General features: G+C 38.7%; 1 protein-coding gene across 1 annotated transcript; it reads right to left on the bottom strand.

The window, feature by feature from the left end:
• Positions 1 to 965: 965 nt before the first annotated feature.
• On the bottom strand, positions 966 to 19,202 carry LOC149021008 (putative serine/threonine protein kinase IREH1). The gene is made up of 18 exons (XM_089149265.1): positions 18,290 to 19,202; positions 17,047 to 17,111; positions 16,742 to 16,924; positions 15,186 to 16,550; positions 8,985 to 9,157; positions 8,159 to 8,405; positions 7,721 to 7,813; positions 7,498 to 7,638; positions 7,320 to 7,412; positions 6,575 to 6,785; positions 6,367 to 6,452; positions 5,902 to 5,990; positions 3,999 to 4,050; positions 3,829 to 3,885; positions 3,578 to 3,751; positions 3,321 to 3,398; positions 2,409 to 2,601; positions 966 to 2,311 (listed from the first exon to the last, which is right to left on the bottom strand). The coding sequence occupies exons 1-17, from the start codon at positions 18,984 to 18,986 to the stop codon at positions 2,518 to 2,520; spliced, it is 3,888 nt and encodes a 1,295-aa protein (XP_089005391.1). The 5' UTR covers positions 18,987 to 19,202; the 3' UTR covers positions 966 to 2,311; positions 2,409 to 2,517.
• Positions 19,203 to 19,545: the final 343 nt, after the last annotated feature.

Raw genomic sequence — 19,545 nt, 5'->3', positions numbered from 1 at the left:
TCGAGTACCGTATGCATCGGCGGTGGGAAGTACGATGTTCGCTATGATATGTACAAGACCGGACATTGCACATGCGGTGGGAGTGATTAGTCGGCATATGGCGAATCCGGGACAAGAGCATTGGATTATAGTGAAGAGGATCCTAAGATACATTAAAGGAACCTTGGATCTTGCTCTATGTTATGGAGGATCTGAATTTCTTGTCGGAGGATATGTTGATTACGATTTTGCGGGGGATCTTGATAAAAGGAAATCCCTACGGCTATGTGTTTACAATTGCGAAGAAGGAGTGTGAAATTGGGTATCTAAACTACGAGACGGTTGTATACTGTCTACAACGAAGCTGAGTATATGGCGGCTACACAAGCTTGTAAAGAAGCAATCGGATAAGAAGATTCATGGAAGAACTTGGGCACAAACACGAGAAGATTCTCTTGTATTGTGACGGTCGAGTGCCTTGCACATTGCAAGGAATCCGACTTTTCATTCCGGGACAAAACACATAGAAGTACAATATCATTTTGTTCGTGAAGTGGTGGAAGACGGAAGGGTGGATATGCGAGAAAATCCACACGAAGAGAACCTAGCGAGATGCATTGACAAAAGCAATCAATGCGACAAGTTCATTTGGTGCGAGATCCTTGTATGGCTTGATAGAGACATAGACGGCATGGTGGTGGCAAGATAGAGGCTGGTGTGGAGATTGATTGGTTCTCAATCTAATCTCCAAGTGGGAGATTGTTGTAATATTAGTCCCACATCGGCGATGTGGGAATATGTGGAGAGGAAGAGGCTATAAAAGAATGCCTCTTCCTTCTTCTTTAATCATCCCAAATATCTTCTCTCTTGGATATTTCTTTATTTATAGTGGAGTTTTCTCTCTTGCCCATATATTATTGTGTCTTTCTTTTCTCTTAGTTGTTATTATTGTGTTCTTCTTTTCTCTTGTTTTGTCTGTGAATAAATATGTTCACCTTTTTTAGATTTCTTTGATCGTTTCCAGCATAAATTTTCTAGGATTGTAAACTTTTGAAGCTTCTCAAGACTTTTCTTTAATTGTATCTTGTAGGTTGTTCAAAACTTCAAATCATTTTCCTTGCGATCAAGTAGACATCTGAAAATTCAAGGAAACAATTTGTTTCTTTTACATTTCGACTGATAGAAAAAGGAAACCAAAAATTTGTTAGAAAATAGAAACAGATAAAAAAAAATCGTCGTTCAGTGAACTAAATAATTTACATACTGCCGGCCAAAAACGCTTCGCTTGCATGTAAAGAGGCAAACCAGCACCCGGAAGAACTGTCGCAAGGGGTGGCTTTAGGGCAGTAACCATTTTAGGAAGAAAGCAAAGGGTTGATAATTACTCCACCCCACCGCGATAGTATCTCAAATGAGTTGGGATCATCTCCCCTTAAGAGTATTCCATAACTCTAACTCAAATTAGGGCTGCAATAGGACTGGGCTGAACCGGACTTTTACAATCCCAAGCCCAGCCAACCCAACTCTATATATTCCAATCTAAGTCCATTTTTGCCATGACCCTAATTCAAAAGTCCATTTTTGCCGTGACCCTAATTCAAGGTCAAAGATTATTGTCCTGACCCTAAACCCTACAGGACCAAACTAAGCCCATCCCGCTCTGATTGGCTTTGTGTTGCCTTAGCCTTAATTGGCCCTATCTCTAGCACTAGCCCTACCCCCATTGACCATATCCTTGTCATTGTTCCTAATTCATTGAAATCAAACATTATGGACAAAATTAAAGCTAAAACTAAAGCGAAAATCAAGGCCAAAATCAATGTCAGGGTAAAAAATCAAGAATAGGTTGGGATAGGTCCGACAGACCAAAGAGTAATCCCAAACCCGCCCTTAGCTCTAGTCAGGGCCAGAGTATTTTGACCCTAACCTGCCCTCAAGGCCAAAATCCTAAGGCCCAAACCTTATTCGGGCTCAAGGTGGGTCAGGCCAAACTTGCACCCCATCTCACATGGTCCTAGATTGTTGCTACTTTTGGTAGCCAAAGGGGAACTGAACTTTTGAAGGAGGCAGTTAATATAATTCAGGCTGAGGGAGGGAAAAGAAGAAGAAGAAGAAGAAGAAAAAGAGTGAAAGGGATGTTATCTCTTCGCTTATGGTACAGAAACCGCATGTTTACATTTGAAGGCCCGCCCTGAGAGAAGCATCAATGCACAGGAGCAGTCCTCAAACCAGAAAAACAATCACTCAGACTAAAATTGAAGCCCCACAATGTGGTGCAGCAGCCTATGTCAGGAAAGAGCACATCCCCACAGTTTGTCTACTCAAGTTCTCTCTGCAAAGGTGAGAATCGAAAGAGCAAAATATATTAGAGAACAGTACTACGATGGAACAACATAAGCATAGTCAGAGAGTTCCGCTTAGCATCTTACATTTACAGGCTGTACAAAAGCAACCATTGAGACGAATGGGATCCTCATGGTTCAATAGTTACCCAAGCATCAAAACCAAACCGGTTTCTCAGTCAAGAACACTGGGTAGTTAAGCACCTTCGTTTACTGAGGATTCATCCTTCCATCCCTTTGAAAGCAAATCATAGTTGATTGACGCAAGCTGGGAAAGATTCTGACCAAAAAAAAAAAAAAAAAGACATACAGAAGCCAGCATTGAAACAAACTCACAAAGTAAAGGGAAAGAAGGAGACAAAGATTACTTTCCAGGTAGTGTGCAGTAGCAAGAATGTAAGGTATGTCTCTAATACTAAAGGATAGACAGAATTTCAATTTTCTAGACTGAGAATTCAATTTCTGGAGAAACTAAGATCTTCCTGGGAATCCTAGGAACTGTAACTTTGCCTGTGCATGGTGATGCTATTGCTGGATTTTGTAATGCAGATCCCAAAATCAAAAAATTGAAAAGCATCAAGCCAATTTTCACATTTCCATCTTTAGCATATTGGATTTCCTGTCAGAACATTCTGTATTTTGCAAAACCCTTTATGTAAAAATTAGTTTCACAGTTCCCCCAAAACCTGAACCATTTAGCACATCTATTATAAATACAAAATACAAATATGTTCATAATAGATGTGCTAAATGTAAGAAGGAACATCTAGCACATCAGTATAATTTGTTATACTCATTTAGACAGTTCCCCAAAAACCTGAACCATTCAGCACATCTATTACTGATGGTTTAGCACCAAAACCGACTTATCATAAATCAATGACTTAAGGGCATTTATTTCACATAAATAAAGAGTTGAGTCTGAATCTAACAGTTCAGATATTTCATCAAACTGAGCTTCCAATGGCATTCTGCCCAGGCCATGGTGAAAACACATACCTTGAATGAGAAATTACTAAATGAGTAATTGACAGACGAAGTGGACTCAAACTCTGCAAGACCTCCGCATTCATCTCCCTGTTCATTATCCAACATAATGACTGGAAAGGTTAACCTCACAGAATAATGCTGATTATGATGAGCATGAAACAAGTTGGCAATGAAGGAAAAAGAAAGTACAATGAGGGCCCTTAGCATTACTTAGGTTTGCTCCCTTCAGAATGCTTTAAGATAAATCAATTTTTAAAGGTGAATACCTGTTCATCCTGGCGATTGCTTTGGCAGCTGCTGCTGCCACTCAAGCTACCACTGTCACTAGAATCATCAAACTCGCTTGGTGCATAAGTGCGATCCTCTGAAGTATTCCAGGAGTATCGGCTTGTGAAGTAGCTTGTATCAAGTGCACTCTCTGAAGCAGGAACAAATGCAGCCTGTGATAGAAGTAGAAATTCATAGGACTCATTACCACATCAAGTATAGAACTAGATGGACAAAATATAGTTTCCACCTTCTGCCTGGCAAGTGTGTCCCAGTTGATATCTTTGAAGAACACATGTTGCTTCACCTGGATTAAGTTTCAGATTAGTTTCTAATTTTCCCTAGGAATCAATTCCAAGAGGAAGTAAAGAGCTCTACACAAACATAATACGGCTCTGAAAATCAATCATGAAAAATTACCTCTGAAGCTCCATTAGCTCCAAGTCTCTGATGAGGATCTTCTGTCAATAATCTAGAATATGATGAAATCAGTATCAAAACACAAGAATTACAATCACCATATTGATTACCACATAGTTACAAAATCTATATCAAGGATCAACCCAGGCATTAATGTGTGAGAACTGGACTTGCAGAAGAAGCCAGTAAGTTTAGCCAGTCTAAAATTTTAAATAAAAATAGTGAGTCTTCAGAGAAGACAGCACCAACATCACTATTGACCAAATCTAGATTCCACACATCCAAAATTGTCAAAATCCGTGTAAGATTTCAACTGCTACACCCATTCCAAGCATGTGCATGACACTTTATATTGTTGAATTGTTAGGTTATATATCTAAATATGAACTTTATAAAAAATCTCAACATTATTTCCTCAAGTAACGGTGCCTTTGCGCTTGCCTGCACACAAATATTGGTCTCTAACATGACTACATATTTAAAGATTGTAAAATAAATATTAAAACATAATATGCACATACTTAAGATTGCTACACCTCCCTACCGCATTCAAAAGAAACAACACCTAACATCATAGTAATACTCATAATGGCATTGGTTAAAAGCAAAGGCATCTTATAGTGGGACTTGTCTAAATGATACACATCTATTGTGTACTTAGAACTAGGCATTTTCTTTTTATCCCCCTTGTCTTTTTCATAAAAGTTCTCAGGTTAGGAGCAAAAAAGAGATTTTCAAAAATTAGTTGAAAATGACGTCAATAATGCCATCATCAAAAGTTTGTCAGTATCTTGCACATTTCTGAGCATACATGCGAAATGACAAGATTTTCCCTAACTGAAAAGAAGAAAAAAGGGTGTTATCATACTAAGAGGACAACAATAACGTGATTAAATTAGGTGTTTGGGCTCAAACATGAATAAAGAAAGTGAAGTATAACTCTCATCTTTGGTAGGAACGCAAACTCAGGAAATGGACCTCCATCTCCAGATCTTTGGACTTGATTTAGAAAGCCATCTACTTTGACGTTTTCTTTAGGCTCTAGTTTTTTCCCCATCCTTGGTTGGATACTCCACGGAATAAGCACATTGTTGTAACCTGGGGTATCAGCTCTTCTTTGCAGCCCTCTAGTAGGTTGTAGGCTGCCAACCAGCCCCCCCCCCCCTCTTTGTACATTCTTCCTCCTTCGGGTTTAAGTAATATTAGTTTATTCACTGAAAATATAAGAAAGTGATATAGAGAATGATGTTTCATTGATAACTACAAAAAGATGGATGAAGTGTAGAGGTGTGTCGAGGTTGTTGTGTGATTGACAAATTCCTTTAAAACTTACAAAGGAAAATTTTACTGGACACACGATCAACTATGGTATGGTTCAGAATGTTGGGCAATTAAGAAGGCATTATATCAGTTAACTAAAGTAGCAGAAATGAGGATGTTGAGATGCATGTTGTCAAGCTAGGAAGAATAAAGTAAGCAGTTATCATACAGGAGCTGATTTAGGAGTTGCTCTGAACCGAAATATGATACGGGAAAGTGACTTGAAGCAGCATGGCAATGTTCACCAGAGGCCTTTGGATGCTACATCACTAAGAAGTGATTTGATTCAGATTGAAGGAACTACTAGAGCCCAGGGCAGAGCTAAAATGACCCTAGGAGAAGTGATGAGGAAAGGCATGCATACCCTAGGTCATACATCAAACATGACCTCATATATACCTGATGGGAGGACAGAAACACATGGGCTGACCTTATTTGGTTGGGATAAAATTGTGTTGATGTTGTTGCATAATACAAGGGCAAAAAAGTAAGGTTATAAATAATTTGACACCTTATCGGTATCAACAATAAAGAACCTTTGAAAATGTCTAGACATAAAGGCAATAAGAACAGATTTTCTTACCGATCAATTAGATCTTGAGCTTCATGACTCATTTCTTCAGGCACCCGGGGCCAAGGAATTTTACGATTCAGTATATTGTCAAAAATAATCTATGAGACAACAAAGGAGAGAGAAAAGTAAATGTAACATCAGCACTTAAAACTCACAAGTTGGAACATATACAGGAATAAAGAAAAAACCTAATGCATACACACGCGTACGTGCATAGGGTGCAGAAACAGGGGTTCACCATTGCAATAAAGCACATGGGTTGTCAAAGCATGATGTAAATTATACTAACCACTGATAATTCCCCGTTTCAAACTAAACAAAATGAAACTGGATCAATCCTCATCTAAAATGCATAGTGCCAAAATGACCGACACCGAGAAACAAACAAAAGAGAGAGAGATAACAACTGAAAGGAAAAGAAAAAAAAAGGGGCTCCTAGGATCTAGAACAATGAAATAGAATCAAGAAAATAACCTGTGGATGTTCTGCATTAAAGGGTGGAATGCCAACAATCAGCTCAAACAGAATAACACCTACAGACCACCAATCAGCCGTTTTTCCTGAGAAAAAGAAAGACTGATAAGAAATTCTGGAATTGCAAGATATAAACAATCCAACATAGAATATGGCAAATGAACTAATAAATACTTCGGGAAGTCATAGAAAAGAGAGTTTTACAGACCATGTCCGGTTCCTAACAGTATCTCTGGAGCCAAATAATCAGGAGTACCCACAGCTGAACGTTTTTGCCGTCTTTCCCGCTGATTTAATTTCTCAGATTCTGATAACTGCAGTTCATCCTCTCCCAGTAAAGAGGCCCCGATAACTGCTGGACCAGACAAATCATCTGTGCTGTTGATGAGACCAACCTTTGAAAGACCAAAGTCTGTCAGCTGCAGAAAGAAGAATGAACATGTTAACATCTATAACAGGCACACATAATTGTGTAAATAACACCACAGGTGGTATCCCTGGGTGAGGGACCGACAGTAATGAGATCTAGTAGCAAACAAGAAAAGAAAATAAATTTAACCCTTCAAGACAAAATAAATGCCGCAAGACATAGCATCTTACACTCTGGCATTATCAAATACCAAGGCAGTAAACAGAAAATAAACTTAATCCTTCAAGACAAAATAAATGCCACAAGACATAGCATCTGTACACTATATGGCATTATCAAATACCAAGGCAGTAAACAGGGAGGAATACATACACTGGGACATGCCAATTCCATATAAAACATAGCTAAGAACATACAAATCGATGACATACACTTTGAACACATATATTATACGGAGAACAAGTAAACTATTAAGGCAACAATGCCCTTTCAAAAATCAATTAAGCAAACCAAATATACACCTTATGAAGCTCTATGTTCCCCAGATTATATCAAAAAGAACAGAAAATAAAAAATTGTTAACCTTGATATGACCATCATGTGCTATCAACAAATTATCAGGCTTCAAATCACGATGGACTACATGTAGTGAATGCAAATATTCCAGAGCAAGGACCTGCATGACATCACTTATGAAATTCAAAGAGTAGAACCCAACAAAGAGAAAACATAACTTCCCAAAAAAATAAGCTTTAGCTTACAACTTCAGCAATATATATGCGAGCAGCATCTTCATCCAAGCATCCTAAATTCCTCAACAATGAATACAGATCTCCTCCATTCAAGTACTCCATGACAAGATATAAATTATCACGGCATGTAAAAGAATAGAAAAAGCGCACCTGATAAAATTCACAATCCAGTTAGAATGAGAAGAATCTATACTGAATTTTATGGGAAATACATCTCACTAGACCTGCTCACCACAAAAGGATTGCGGACGGAAATCAAGATGTCACGCTCAGCCAATATACTCTCAACAGCATTCTTACGGATCATATCTGCCTTCTTAAGAACCTGTATAAATGTTAAAAATAATAATAATAATAATAATCAGTACATCTCCCACTGATGCTCCTAAATGACAAGTAACTTATACCAATATAGAATTAGACTATTTTTTTGGATGAAATATAGAATTAGAGTACAAAAGTTCCAAGATTTTAAAACAAAAACCACTAAACATGTCCGTCATGAACCAACATAGGCCATTCATTCTTTGGAAATCTCAATTTTGTAGCAATACATTTCTCTTCCTATCAACTTAGATATGGCTCAATTAAGTATTTCACCTGAAAGAAAATATATAAAATCTTTGTCCATGGCCAAGTATATGCAACTGTAAAAGTTAAATACCGATACCTTTATCGCAAAAAGATCACCCGTTGTTCTCTTCTTTGCCAAGAAAACCCGACCAAATGCCCCACGGCTGATTGGTTTTATTATTTCGAAGTCATCTATGGAAGTCCGGTCCTTAGTAGAGTGAACAGGACTTGTTCTCAAACTACGAACCACATCATCTTCCATGGGAGCATCTTCATCAATTACAGAGCTTGTTATATCACCCTTCTCATTATCAACTAGCTCACAGAGCTGCAAGCATTTCTCCCTGGAGTACCACAATCACCAGTGAGTACTGAAGGTAGTACAGGAAGTTTTACCACTAACAATCCCAAATAAAGGACCAACATAATGCTGTCAGAATAACTTTATGAAAGTACTGAAAAAAGCAATAGCATCAGTAAAAGTTCTGTTATCTGGATATTGTCAGCTATTAAATAGGTGCACATAAGAACAAACTAAAAGAAGACTCCTTTTGTTAATGAGTTCTGCAGACCCAAACAAAGAAATTATAAGCCCCAGCTAGCACAGTGGATAATGACTTAGGCATGTCGTCATCAATTGAAGAGATTAAATCTTACTTCACTTAAACTAAAAGAAGACGCATTTTGATTATGAGTTCTGCAGACCCAAACAAAGCAATTATAAGCCCCAGCTAGCACAGTGGATAACGACTAAGGCATGTCGTCATCAATCAAAGAGATTAAATTTTACTTCACTTGGAGAGCTGTATGTCAAAGGAAAGAGGTTTTCCTCATAATGCCACCAGGAGTTTTAGCCCTTCACAAAGAAGAAAGGACAGGGGGAAGCAGTGTTATCATGCAATCTGTGAAAATTCAATACTCACCTAATCAGTTTCTCTATGCGTGCTCCAAATGTTGCCACAGTAAGTGCATCTAGCTTCCTATGGTCAACTACAACCCGTAGATCTTCAAGACAGGACACCAAATATGGCATAGACTGATCATCATCCATGAGAGAATTTGCAGCACATCGAGCAATATCTGCAAGTTCATTCATCTGCACCAATTCAAAATACTTCAGTGACAACCAATACTAGATTCGACATGAGAAAACCACTATTCAGATGTCAACTCCTAATCAATATCAACAACTATCATGATGTCTAGAATTCTTGTCAGCTCTATGTGAATTAGAATCTGATTGAGCTAAGTAGATAAGGAAAATCCAGATCATGCCCCACTCAATGCTATACTGTTTTTTCTGAACACACCAAATGTCCTGAACATGTATCATTAACCAATTGCCATCTAACAGAACATAAATTACTAAGCCCTACAAAAACCAGATGGAAGGGAAAGTGTTTAATTATGATGTGAACAGTGAGTCATGCAGCTGCCATTGTGCCGTATGCCTTCCCTAAGCTTGACAAGAGGTTGAAAACAACACCTGAGACCTCACCTGATGGGGTGATTTTGACCCCAACATGGTTCTGATATCCTCTAGATCTGACCAGTATCAGCCAAGACTGATCCTGAGAATAAACTGATCTGGCATGGCATCACCAGATTGGTTAACTCAGCTGGATCAGCCAATACATTCAGTACTTGTTATTTTTCTGGGACTTTTTTTGGGGTGGGGTGTGGCTCTAACCAATATTTTGGGACTTCAACCCTTCTTATAATTGAAGATCAATCTGTAGCTATTTTTCATATATTATAACATTTTTTACCAATCCAGTAGAACCTGACTTTGGTCATTTTTGACAGATCAAAGCCCATTTTGACCAATCCTGAGATCACTACCTGGATCATGAACCTTGACCCCGTATGAAACAGAAGTATTTCACCAACTCTATAGGCTTCTCTCGAAGTTCCAGCAATTTCAACCATTTTACCAGATTTTGATGATGTGATCAAAAAAGGATCTGCAATGGGCGGCTTAAGCAAGATAATAGAATAAGGTGGAGAAGAAGATAATTGGTAGGGAGAGCGAGGAGGGAAAGGATATTTCAACAACACCCAAGTCCTTTACAGAACCTCACGAGTTCAGGGCATTAATTTTGTCTTGTCATTTCCTAAGCATTGGTATTAGGCATTTTTGCTCAATTGTAGATTTATAGCTATCGTGATCTGTGTACATCATATTTATTAAATTTTAGAAGTCAGAAATTGAGCTTGCATACTGCCAATTCATTTTGTAGGATAAAAAGTTAGCCATCTGGCATCATTCTAGTGGCAATCAAAAGGTTACCTGGTTACTTTTGGCATCACAACTAGACCAGATCCCACAGATCAGAACTGATGATTTGACGGACTTATGGTTAAAATACTGAAGGGTGTCAGTTCGGGCCATAAATTATTCTATTTTAAGAAATTCAATTCAGTAATGCAATCTGAGTGACCCTAAAGATAAAATTAGGGCTAGAAGCAGCCAATAGGATAGGATTGTAGCTGTCATCGCATCTAGGCAACCCCAGACCTTTTTTTTTTTTTTTTTTTTTTTTTTTTTTTTTTTGGGGGGGGTGTATTGGGGGGATGCACACTAGACTTATAAGGTGCCTGGACACGCCAAGGCATCACCTTTCACCACCAATGTGAGGCCTTGATAATTGAGACAGGAGTCGGTGACAAATTAAGAAACCAGATTATGATGAAATTAGATAAGATCCCGAATGTAGCTTGCATAACCTGTAGAAACCAACACTTCAAAAACAGGAAGATCCAATGGCTGGGGTTTTGGGATAGACATAAAATAGCAGCTTAGTGATTCGCAAATAGAAAGTAAGAGAAATCCTTATAACATTTAGGTCAATGAAGTCGACGGCAAGGTCGTCAAAGCATCCGCCTAGACATGCCTAGGCGGCAAGGCGACTGAAAACCCGCCTTGTTTTGAACCGCTTAATTGACGTGTTTTTTTTCTACCGCTTTTTCGCCTAAGAACTACCACTTTGTTACCTTGTGCGCCTTCTTGCCTCCTAGGCACTAAAGCAGCCGCTTTTTTACATTTTATTCATAATTTATTTTCATAATTTTATTCTTAAATCAAAATTTTATTCTGCAAAGCCATATATAAATTAATAGTTAGTCAATACGAAATCGAGGCACAGACTACAAAGGAAATCTAAGGCCCAAAGTGACATAGGACCTCTACAAGCTCCAGGGGCACTACCCCCACACCCCTGCCAAGGCAGCCTCCCCAAACCCCTACCTGCTCACCAGGGAGCAGGTCACCCGTGTCTGTTGCCAAAAGCATGCGAAGCATGAGCCATACTCAACTTTGAGAATCAATGAATCATTAAATAGACATGACTTGAAAATCGGAATAATGAAATCTATTAACTTATCGTGTTGGGTAAAAAAAAGTTTCTTGGATGTTTCTTCTTTTTTTTGGATGAATGTGATTATTGAATGTTTCTTTAACTTATTATAGAAAGTAGTTGTACTGAAACCTTATTGCCACCTAGGCGCCGCTTTAGGCATAAAAAGGTATAATAGGCTTAATCCAAAACAAGTATCAAAAAAGATCAGAACCGAGAATAAGGAAGAGACAACAGTAAAATAGCCCAGAGTTCTGAGATAAGAAAGGCACCTTTCTGAACCCAGACACTGAAGAAAACACCCTACGCATTCAACTAGAGTACCAGAATGAAGGTGGAAAAGAGATGTGACCCAACTTACCACCTAGGGTGTTGCTGGTTCACCACAATGAATCTGAAATACGAGGACATGTCTTTCTCAATAGCCAAAATCATGGGGATCACTCCCAGCTACTGGTATTTATATATTAATGATGCAAGAAGACATATTTACAAAGTTCCTCTCCTGAGAAAACATCATGGGAACAACAACAAACAAGCCTCATCCCAACTAAATGGGGTTGGCTACATGGATTCTTCCTTTTCCATCAGCTCTATTTGAGGTCATGCTAGATACAAGGCATAAGCTATATGCATATCCTTTCTCTTAAGGTTATCTTAGGCCTGCCCCTAGTAGCTCTTCTAATTCCTTCAATCTAGATCATATCATTCATACCTACAGGGGCATTTACAGGCCTCCGTTGAACGTGGTGGTGCCACCTCAAATGACTTTCTCATAGCTTATCACGTATAAGAGCCAATCCCAGACCAGCTCTAATATGATGATTTCTTATCTTATCCTTCCTAGTTTTGCCACTCATCCATAGTAGCATCATCATTTCTACTACATTAAGTTTATCTATATGATGTTTTTTAACAACCCAACACTCTGCACCATATAGCATAACTAGTCAAACGACGATCCTATAAAGTTTTCCTTTAAGCTTTGAAGGAATACGTCAATCACACAAGACACACCTCCCCACTTCATCCACCCTATTTTAATTCTTTGGGAAACATCATCCTCTATATTGCCATTTTTTATTATGATTAACAGTGTTGTCAAAGCATCCGCCCAGCGGCAAAGTGGTTTTTCAACCACTTTGTTTTGAATCACTTAATTGACGTGCTGCTTCTTTTTTTGGCTTTGTCACCTTGTGCGCCTTAAGGCCGTCTAGACTCTAAAGCAGCCGCTTTTTTGACATTTTTTTTAAATCAAAATTTATTTTACAAAACCATATTGAAATTTAATAGCTTAGTCATTTTGGAATCGAGTCCCAAATTGCAAAAGAATTCCGAGGCCCAAAGTGACATAGGACCTCTACAAGCTCCAGGGGCGCTACCCCCACACCCCTACCGAGGCGGCCTCCCCGAACCCTATGCCCATCGGCAACAAAATGTGAAGCATGAGTTATACTCAACATCAAGAACCAATGAATCATTTAATGGAATGACTTGGAAATCGGAATAATGAAATCTATTAATTTATCGTGTTCGCCCTGTTAGTACATAGTCATTGTTATGATGCTGATGAGATGAACTTATGTTTGTGTTCTTTTTTTTTTAATAATTTTTCAAATTATGATTCTTGAATGCTTTCCTTTTTGGATGAATGTGACTATTGAATTTTTTTTAACTTATTATAGAAAGTAGTTGTATTGTAAAATTTTGACCCAACTGCTTTGGTCGCCTAATTGCCTAGGCGGAGCCCCAATCGCTTTGGTCGCCTTACCACCTTGACAACCTTGATGATTAAACCAAGGTACCTAAAACAATTGCTTTGAGGAATATCCTTATCATTAAGTTTCACCACTTCATTGCTCGCTCAATCATGATCCAAGTTATAAACTAAATATCCTATCTTCGTTCTACTTAGTTTAAAGCCTTTTGATTCCAAAATTGTTCTTTATGATTCTAACTTGGTATTAATCCCTACTTGTGTCTCATCTATCAACATAATATCATCAACAAAAAGCATACACCAAAGAACCTCATCTTGAATGTCTTTGATAGATTCATCCATTATACGTGCAAAAAAATATGGGCTTAAAGCTAATCCTTGATGTAGCCCAACTGAAAATTCACTACCTTATCCCTCCACTATTCTTACACTTGTCACTAAACCAACATACATATCCTTAACTATGTCAATACATTTACTTGCAACATTTCTTCTCTAATACTCACCAAATTAACACTCTAAGGACTCTGTCATAAGCTTTTTCTAAGTTGATAAAGACCATATGAAGATTTTTCCTACAATCTCTATATCTTTCCACAAGTATCCTCATAAGTAAATAACTTTCATTGTAGATCTTTCTGGCATAATGCCAAATTGGTTCTCCATAATTGTGGTTACTTTTCTTAAACAGATTTTAGTTACTCTCTCCTATAATTTCATAGTCTAACTCATAGTTTGATGCCTTTATAGTTATTACAGCTTTGAATATCTCCTTTATTTTTGTAAATTAGAACCACAGTGTTTCTCCTCCATTCATCTGACATTTTCCTTGTGCTCATCATCTTATTAAACAACTTGACCAACCAAGCCAGCCTATAGATTCCTAAGCTCTTCCATACTTCTTTTGGGATTTCATGGGGATCGTATGTCTTGCCTACTTTCATCCTCCTCAAAGCTTCTTTTACTTCAAATGTCGAAATTCTCCATATATATGTTCGAAGATTGGTTAATTTGGTGCCATGGTGAATGGTTTAATCATCCGAATCACAGATACCTAAAGTATGCTTGTTTTCTGGACTAGAGAAATAGATTTTCCATCTCTTCTTAATGTCCCCATCACGAACTAGTACTTTTACCATCTTCACTTTTATTACATCTAACATGGTCTAGATCACGCTATACATCATAGGAAGTGTACAAAAAAAAATACAAAGCCCCAAAACAGTCAAGAACTAGCAAAGATCCACTAAACTTAGAAACTACTCCAAACACAGGATAGACAGTTGCAACATAATATTCCAGCATCATATAAAGATCTTCTATCACATATATTGTCCCAAACCATGGCCACACAAGAGATAAGTACAAGTACTGGTCAATACTGGAACCTATTCCAGGACCTCGTAGAAAGCAGAACCAGGTCCACATTGAAATAAGTTATCCAGGTTCTTCACCCCCACCTGCCCACACAGAGGCCCTGATGGCCTAGCAATTCATCAGCTGGAAGACTACAATGGAGTCGAAGGAAGCCAATTGAACCAGCTGACCATCTATTTTCTCCATAATAATGTGCAATGCTTTCTTATGGATTGAAGGGGGGGAAATTAACTTTTTCACATATTTCCAAATTTTGGAAGCTACTAGACATTGAGGTAGATGGCTGAAGAGAGAAGATCTCTTACAAGATAAATAAAAGCACTCTAAATAAATTATGCATAAATCTATATTTTGTCATTTCCAAGTTTCTTTACCTGCATTACTTGTTATTTTCTATTATTTCTGTCAAGCTCCTTGCAACAACAACAACAACAAGCCTGAAATATTTAAATTCTTTGACATAATAAATTGCAGTTCTCATTGCATATATACTTCTAAGATCCCTCAATTCTTAATTTATTGTTAAGCATCAGCATAAATGTAGCATTACCTACTTAGCTCACCCAATTGATCCTGCATTAATTTATCTTTGTTCATAATAATATCTTGCCCAGACTGAGGTCATCTATTTCCAATAAAGCTAATAAAAAAGATGGTTAAGAAGAAGATACCTGTGGAAGATCTTCATATTCAGAATATGCACCCTTTCCTGCCAATAGTAAGTCAATATGGCTGGTCCTTGGGGTCAATAATGGTGATCGAGGAGTCATGCTACCTGCGGATGATGTTGTCATCCCCTGCTCAGATTTAGGACCAAAACGTGTTTTACATGACATCAAAGGTACACCCTTTAGATCATCCATAAATACAGAATCATCCGCCCCAGGAAGGCAATCAAGCATGTCCTCTGAACCCCTGCAGGACCAATCACTGAGTTTTGGAGATAGACCGTCAGATTCTTCAGTAACACTTGAGTTTGAAATTTTCCCAACATCTGGGCTTCCGACTGCATTCTGTGGGTCCTTCTGTGAAAGGGACTCAATCATTTTCTCAATGGTTTCAGCAATCCTGATAAGACGCTCATTAACACTTAAACCTTTCTGATCACATCTATCAGCAACTGCACATACTCTTGAATGATCTTCCACATGTGTGGTTGGAACCTCCTCCTCACAAATGCGACAAATGATTGAAGTATCATCAGAAAGATTCTGCTGCTCACCCCAGTAACCCCAAGAAGGCTTGTGCTGGTGCTTGGAATGTTGGGAGGTATGGCCAGGGGAATCTTTGGCAGGAGGAAGCTCAGGAGGCTTAGATACAACTGCATCAGAATTTTCTCTCCTGGTGACTAACAAATCTGCCAGTTCACCCTTGACTGAAGTAGCTTCTATCTGGTTCTTTGGGGATGGAGACGGTAATTTCTTCCAAGAAGCAATACGATCCCTGCTTGCAGGAGTTTCTGTGTTCTTTGCAGATTCTAAATCAGGTGGCGAGAGGACGTTGGACTGTTTCACATGTTCTTGCTTCCAATCTAAACCATGCTGCTCTTGACTATGAGATTTCCTAGCAGAGGCTGCCTTTGAGCCCTTAGCAACACTCAGGCGTTTCCCCTCCCTTTCTGCGCCTGATGGAGCCAGTTTATCTGCAGAATACAAAACTCTAGATTGACGAAGACCAAAAGTATGCTCATCCTCAGCTAACCCACTTTCCTTGTGGAACTGCAACAACCGAGTACATCTGGTGAGGATGAAAAGCATTCGAGTGTGCAGCTGCTTAAGCATACCCATAGGGAGCTCCTGACGTCGATCATCCAAGTCCTGGACTATACTTTCACACTGAAGCCAGAACTCGCCTGAGGACATAACAGCACAGCGACGTGCCAAAATCAGCAAATCTTCAATGATTTCCTGCCATTCAAGATGAGTTTCTGCGTCCTTTTCAAGAATTCCAACCAAATCCCCGGCAAAAATTTCTAGATCAGAGTTCACTTCTTCCTTTGCTTTGTCAAATTTTGCCCGTATGACAACCAAAACCTCCTGTACAACATAATGCAGAACGTCCAAAACATCAGAGAACAGTCAGGACAACATTGCACAAATAGCAAGGGCAGATGCAAAGCAACATACCAACGCACTGAGGACAACTTTTTTATTTTAAGAAAAAAAGAAGCAATTCCTTGATGGTATAAAAAAACATAGCATGCTTAGTGACCAGATTGTCTGAATACCTCTAAATTGTTTAAACCTCGGGGCTTCCAAAATGGGTAAGGCCTTACACCTTTGGAGTTCAGTTCATGAGAGAAGCTCTTAATATCAGCAGGGAACTTTTTCCTAGGAGCACTTGTAACCCGAAGTAAGGCTTGAAAACGGGGAGATTCAGATTCCTTCGGTGTTTCACAATCAGATGAACCCTAAATATACAAAGTAACAATATTTAACCTCCTCAGTAGGTAATAAAAGAATCATACCTTAACTGAAACGTACATGATAGAGGAGCAGAACAAAACAATATAGGAACAATAACTCATTGTACCTCTGGAGTACAAACACTTGTGGTTCTTAAGCCTCCAGACTTGCTCCATGATGAATTATATTGCCCTGGAGAAGAGATCAAGGAAACAAATGGGACTTTTGATCAACAGACTTAAAATCCAATGTCTTTGACAGGTAGCATAAAGCAAAAAGAAAACAAGACAATTAAGTATAATCTACCTGCATTCTACAACTACAAAATGAAATTTAAATGTGTTACAAGTGTGGTTTTCATGGATATCATATAAATGAACCCAAACCCAACCCCAACCCCAAAGAATATCAGCATCAGATATGTCCACTTACATTGCTCTTCATTAATAAAAAAGATTTGACACAACTCTATATTTTATCATGTTATTAAAATGATGACATTATTTAAATGAAACCATATAAATCACATTGAATTCTTTTGGAAAAATACATGCAGACCCCAGCACCGTGTGTCTGTGTGCCGGTGGCATGTGGGGAAGGAGAAGAAAGGGATGGCAAGCTTGTGTTTTGAATGAAAAAAAGCTGTATAAAACATGCATATACGCTCAACATTGTTAGTTTTCAATTCCCTTTGCTTTTTTCAGTAGGCTCCTAATCTTATAGGCAATCATGAAACTAAAATAACACATGTATGTTCTATACTTAGCTTTTTTTGCATCCAACCAAATACTACGCTCACCATGCCAAAGGATATAAGTCATATAACTATGATCCCATAACAAAGTAAACCGGTAACACATTTCCATTAGCCGTGGTTAAAGGAACCTTCCTTAACTTTGACCTTTGGATGGAATTAGGGGGCTACTGGGGAGCAGCACAGGGATACCATCAACTCCGTACTGTAAGGAGCAGATATTGGCATCCATTGATGGTTGTATCTTACGTGCACCAATTGTGGAAGAAAACTTTCTCCAGCATCAATTCAAATTAGAAGCTGATCTTTTTACCTAAATGCTATTTGCTATTGACTCTTTTATTCAAATGTTCTGCTTCTCAGTTAATTACAGCTTATATTTTACCTGATCAAAATCTGGACACCGCACCAATTCTTCCTAAATCATGCTAGAGTCGTATATACGAGTGAACACATTCACAAAGACGTAATAATCGTTGAGAAACCTCCATGACTGGTCTTAGAATTGATCGCCCATAGATATGGGGCTCCTTATCGTATATCCAAGTAATAAACATTTCCAAAACAGTGAAAGAAACAATATTACCCTGGACTTAATAGCCATGTAGATTCATACCCATTTCAGTTGAGGTGTCAGCATTCTTTAGACGAGATTGGACATGAACATTTGGGCTCTGATCTCTCGACTGGGCACTCTCAGTCGACATGCTATCACTGTTGTTGCCATTGTCAACCCAACCACTAGAGAACGCATTGCCCTGAGGAGCCATCCTGATTGTTTTCAGAGCCTCCTCCTTCTTGCCAGAACTCTTCCCAGCAGTATCAGGCCTTGATAGATTGCTGGCACCAAGAGTAGACCCTTTGTCCGCACGGTAACCAAAGAAACTCTCCTGCGGCAATGGCCCTGATCTCGTCTTTATTCGGTTCAAGCCAAGCGAGGATGCAAGAATAGGTGAAACGGAAGTAGGTGCCTCCTTAATATCGAGGACATTTCGCAATTTCGAAGACGAATCCGTAGCAGAACTGGGAACTGCAGTGGATTTCTGCTTCGACGGAGTCTGCGCTTCTTTCCCTTTGATATCCTTCTTCTTCTGCTGTTTCTGATTACCAGCATCTTTAACTTGCGGCTGTCGAGAAACAGCACCAAGGCTTCCGCTACTGCTTTCGCTCTGTTGATCTTCCTTGGCGGATTTGACCTTTTTCTTCTCTGATCTGCCAGGGGAATCTGAACTTGCCGTTCTGGGACTGTTCGATCCGTCGGGACTTGATGAACCCGATTTCTTTGAAGAAAAGAATCTTCCCTTGAAAACCATGCTTCAACTATCGAATTTCAATCCTAGTTGCAGCACTAGCAGGTCATAGGGCTGCTATATCAAAGAATGGAAAACAATAAACTCTGTAGAATCAGAAAATGCCCTAGTTTCTGGATATGCAACTATACAAGAACGAAGAAGAGACGGAGATGGCCATGTCTGAAGCCGTGAGAGTTAGAGCTGCTTCCAAGTAACCGAGACTACGGTACGACTGGATTTCAGCGTAAAATGACTGACTAGTCTTTTTAAGTACGGTAATTAATTACTAATTATAAGATTATTTTCAAATAATAATTGATTACCAACATCACAAATCAAATTTAGTCGTCATATATTGACGAAAATACCCTCCTAATTACGTATATTTTGGGGAATGACCTAAACAATTTCTGAGTGTTTGGATATTTGGCTCGGGTTAGACCGGATCTCTGATATTTAGCTCCCTAATCAATTTAATTTAGTGAGGAGGTGATTATTATAAGAACAGTTAACCAAAGGCACGTGCCTTTTTTTATTCGAAAGGAAATAAATAAACCTCCTGTTAGGTACATGACTGGAT

This window comes from Hakea prostrata, chromosome 3 (genome assembly GCF_041222555.1).
Source record: "Hakea prostrata isolate BN-2017 chromosome 3, UWA_Hpros_2, whole genome shotgun sequence".
Classification (NCBI taxonomy): domain Eukaryota; kingdom Viridiplantae; phylum Streptophyta; class Magnoliopsida; order Proteales; family Proteaceae; genus Hakea; species Hakea prostrata.
This window is presented reverse-complemented; position numbering and strand designations above follow the sequence as displayed.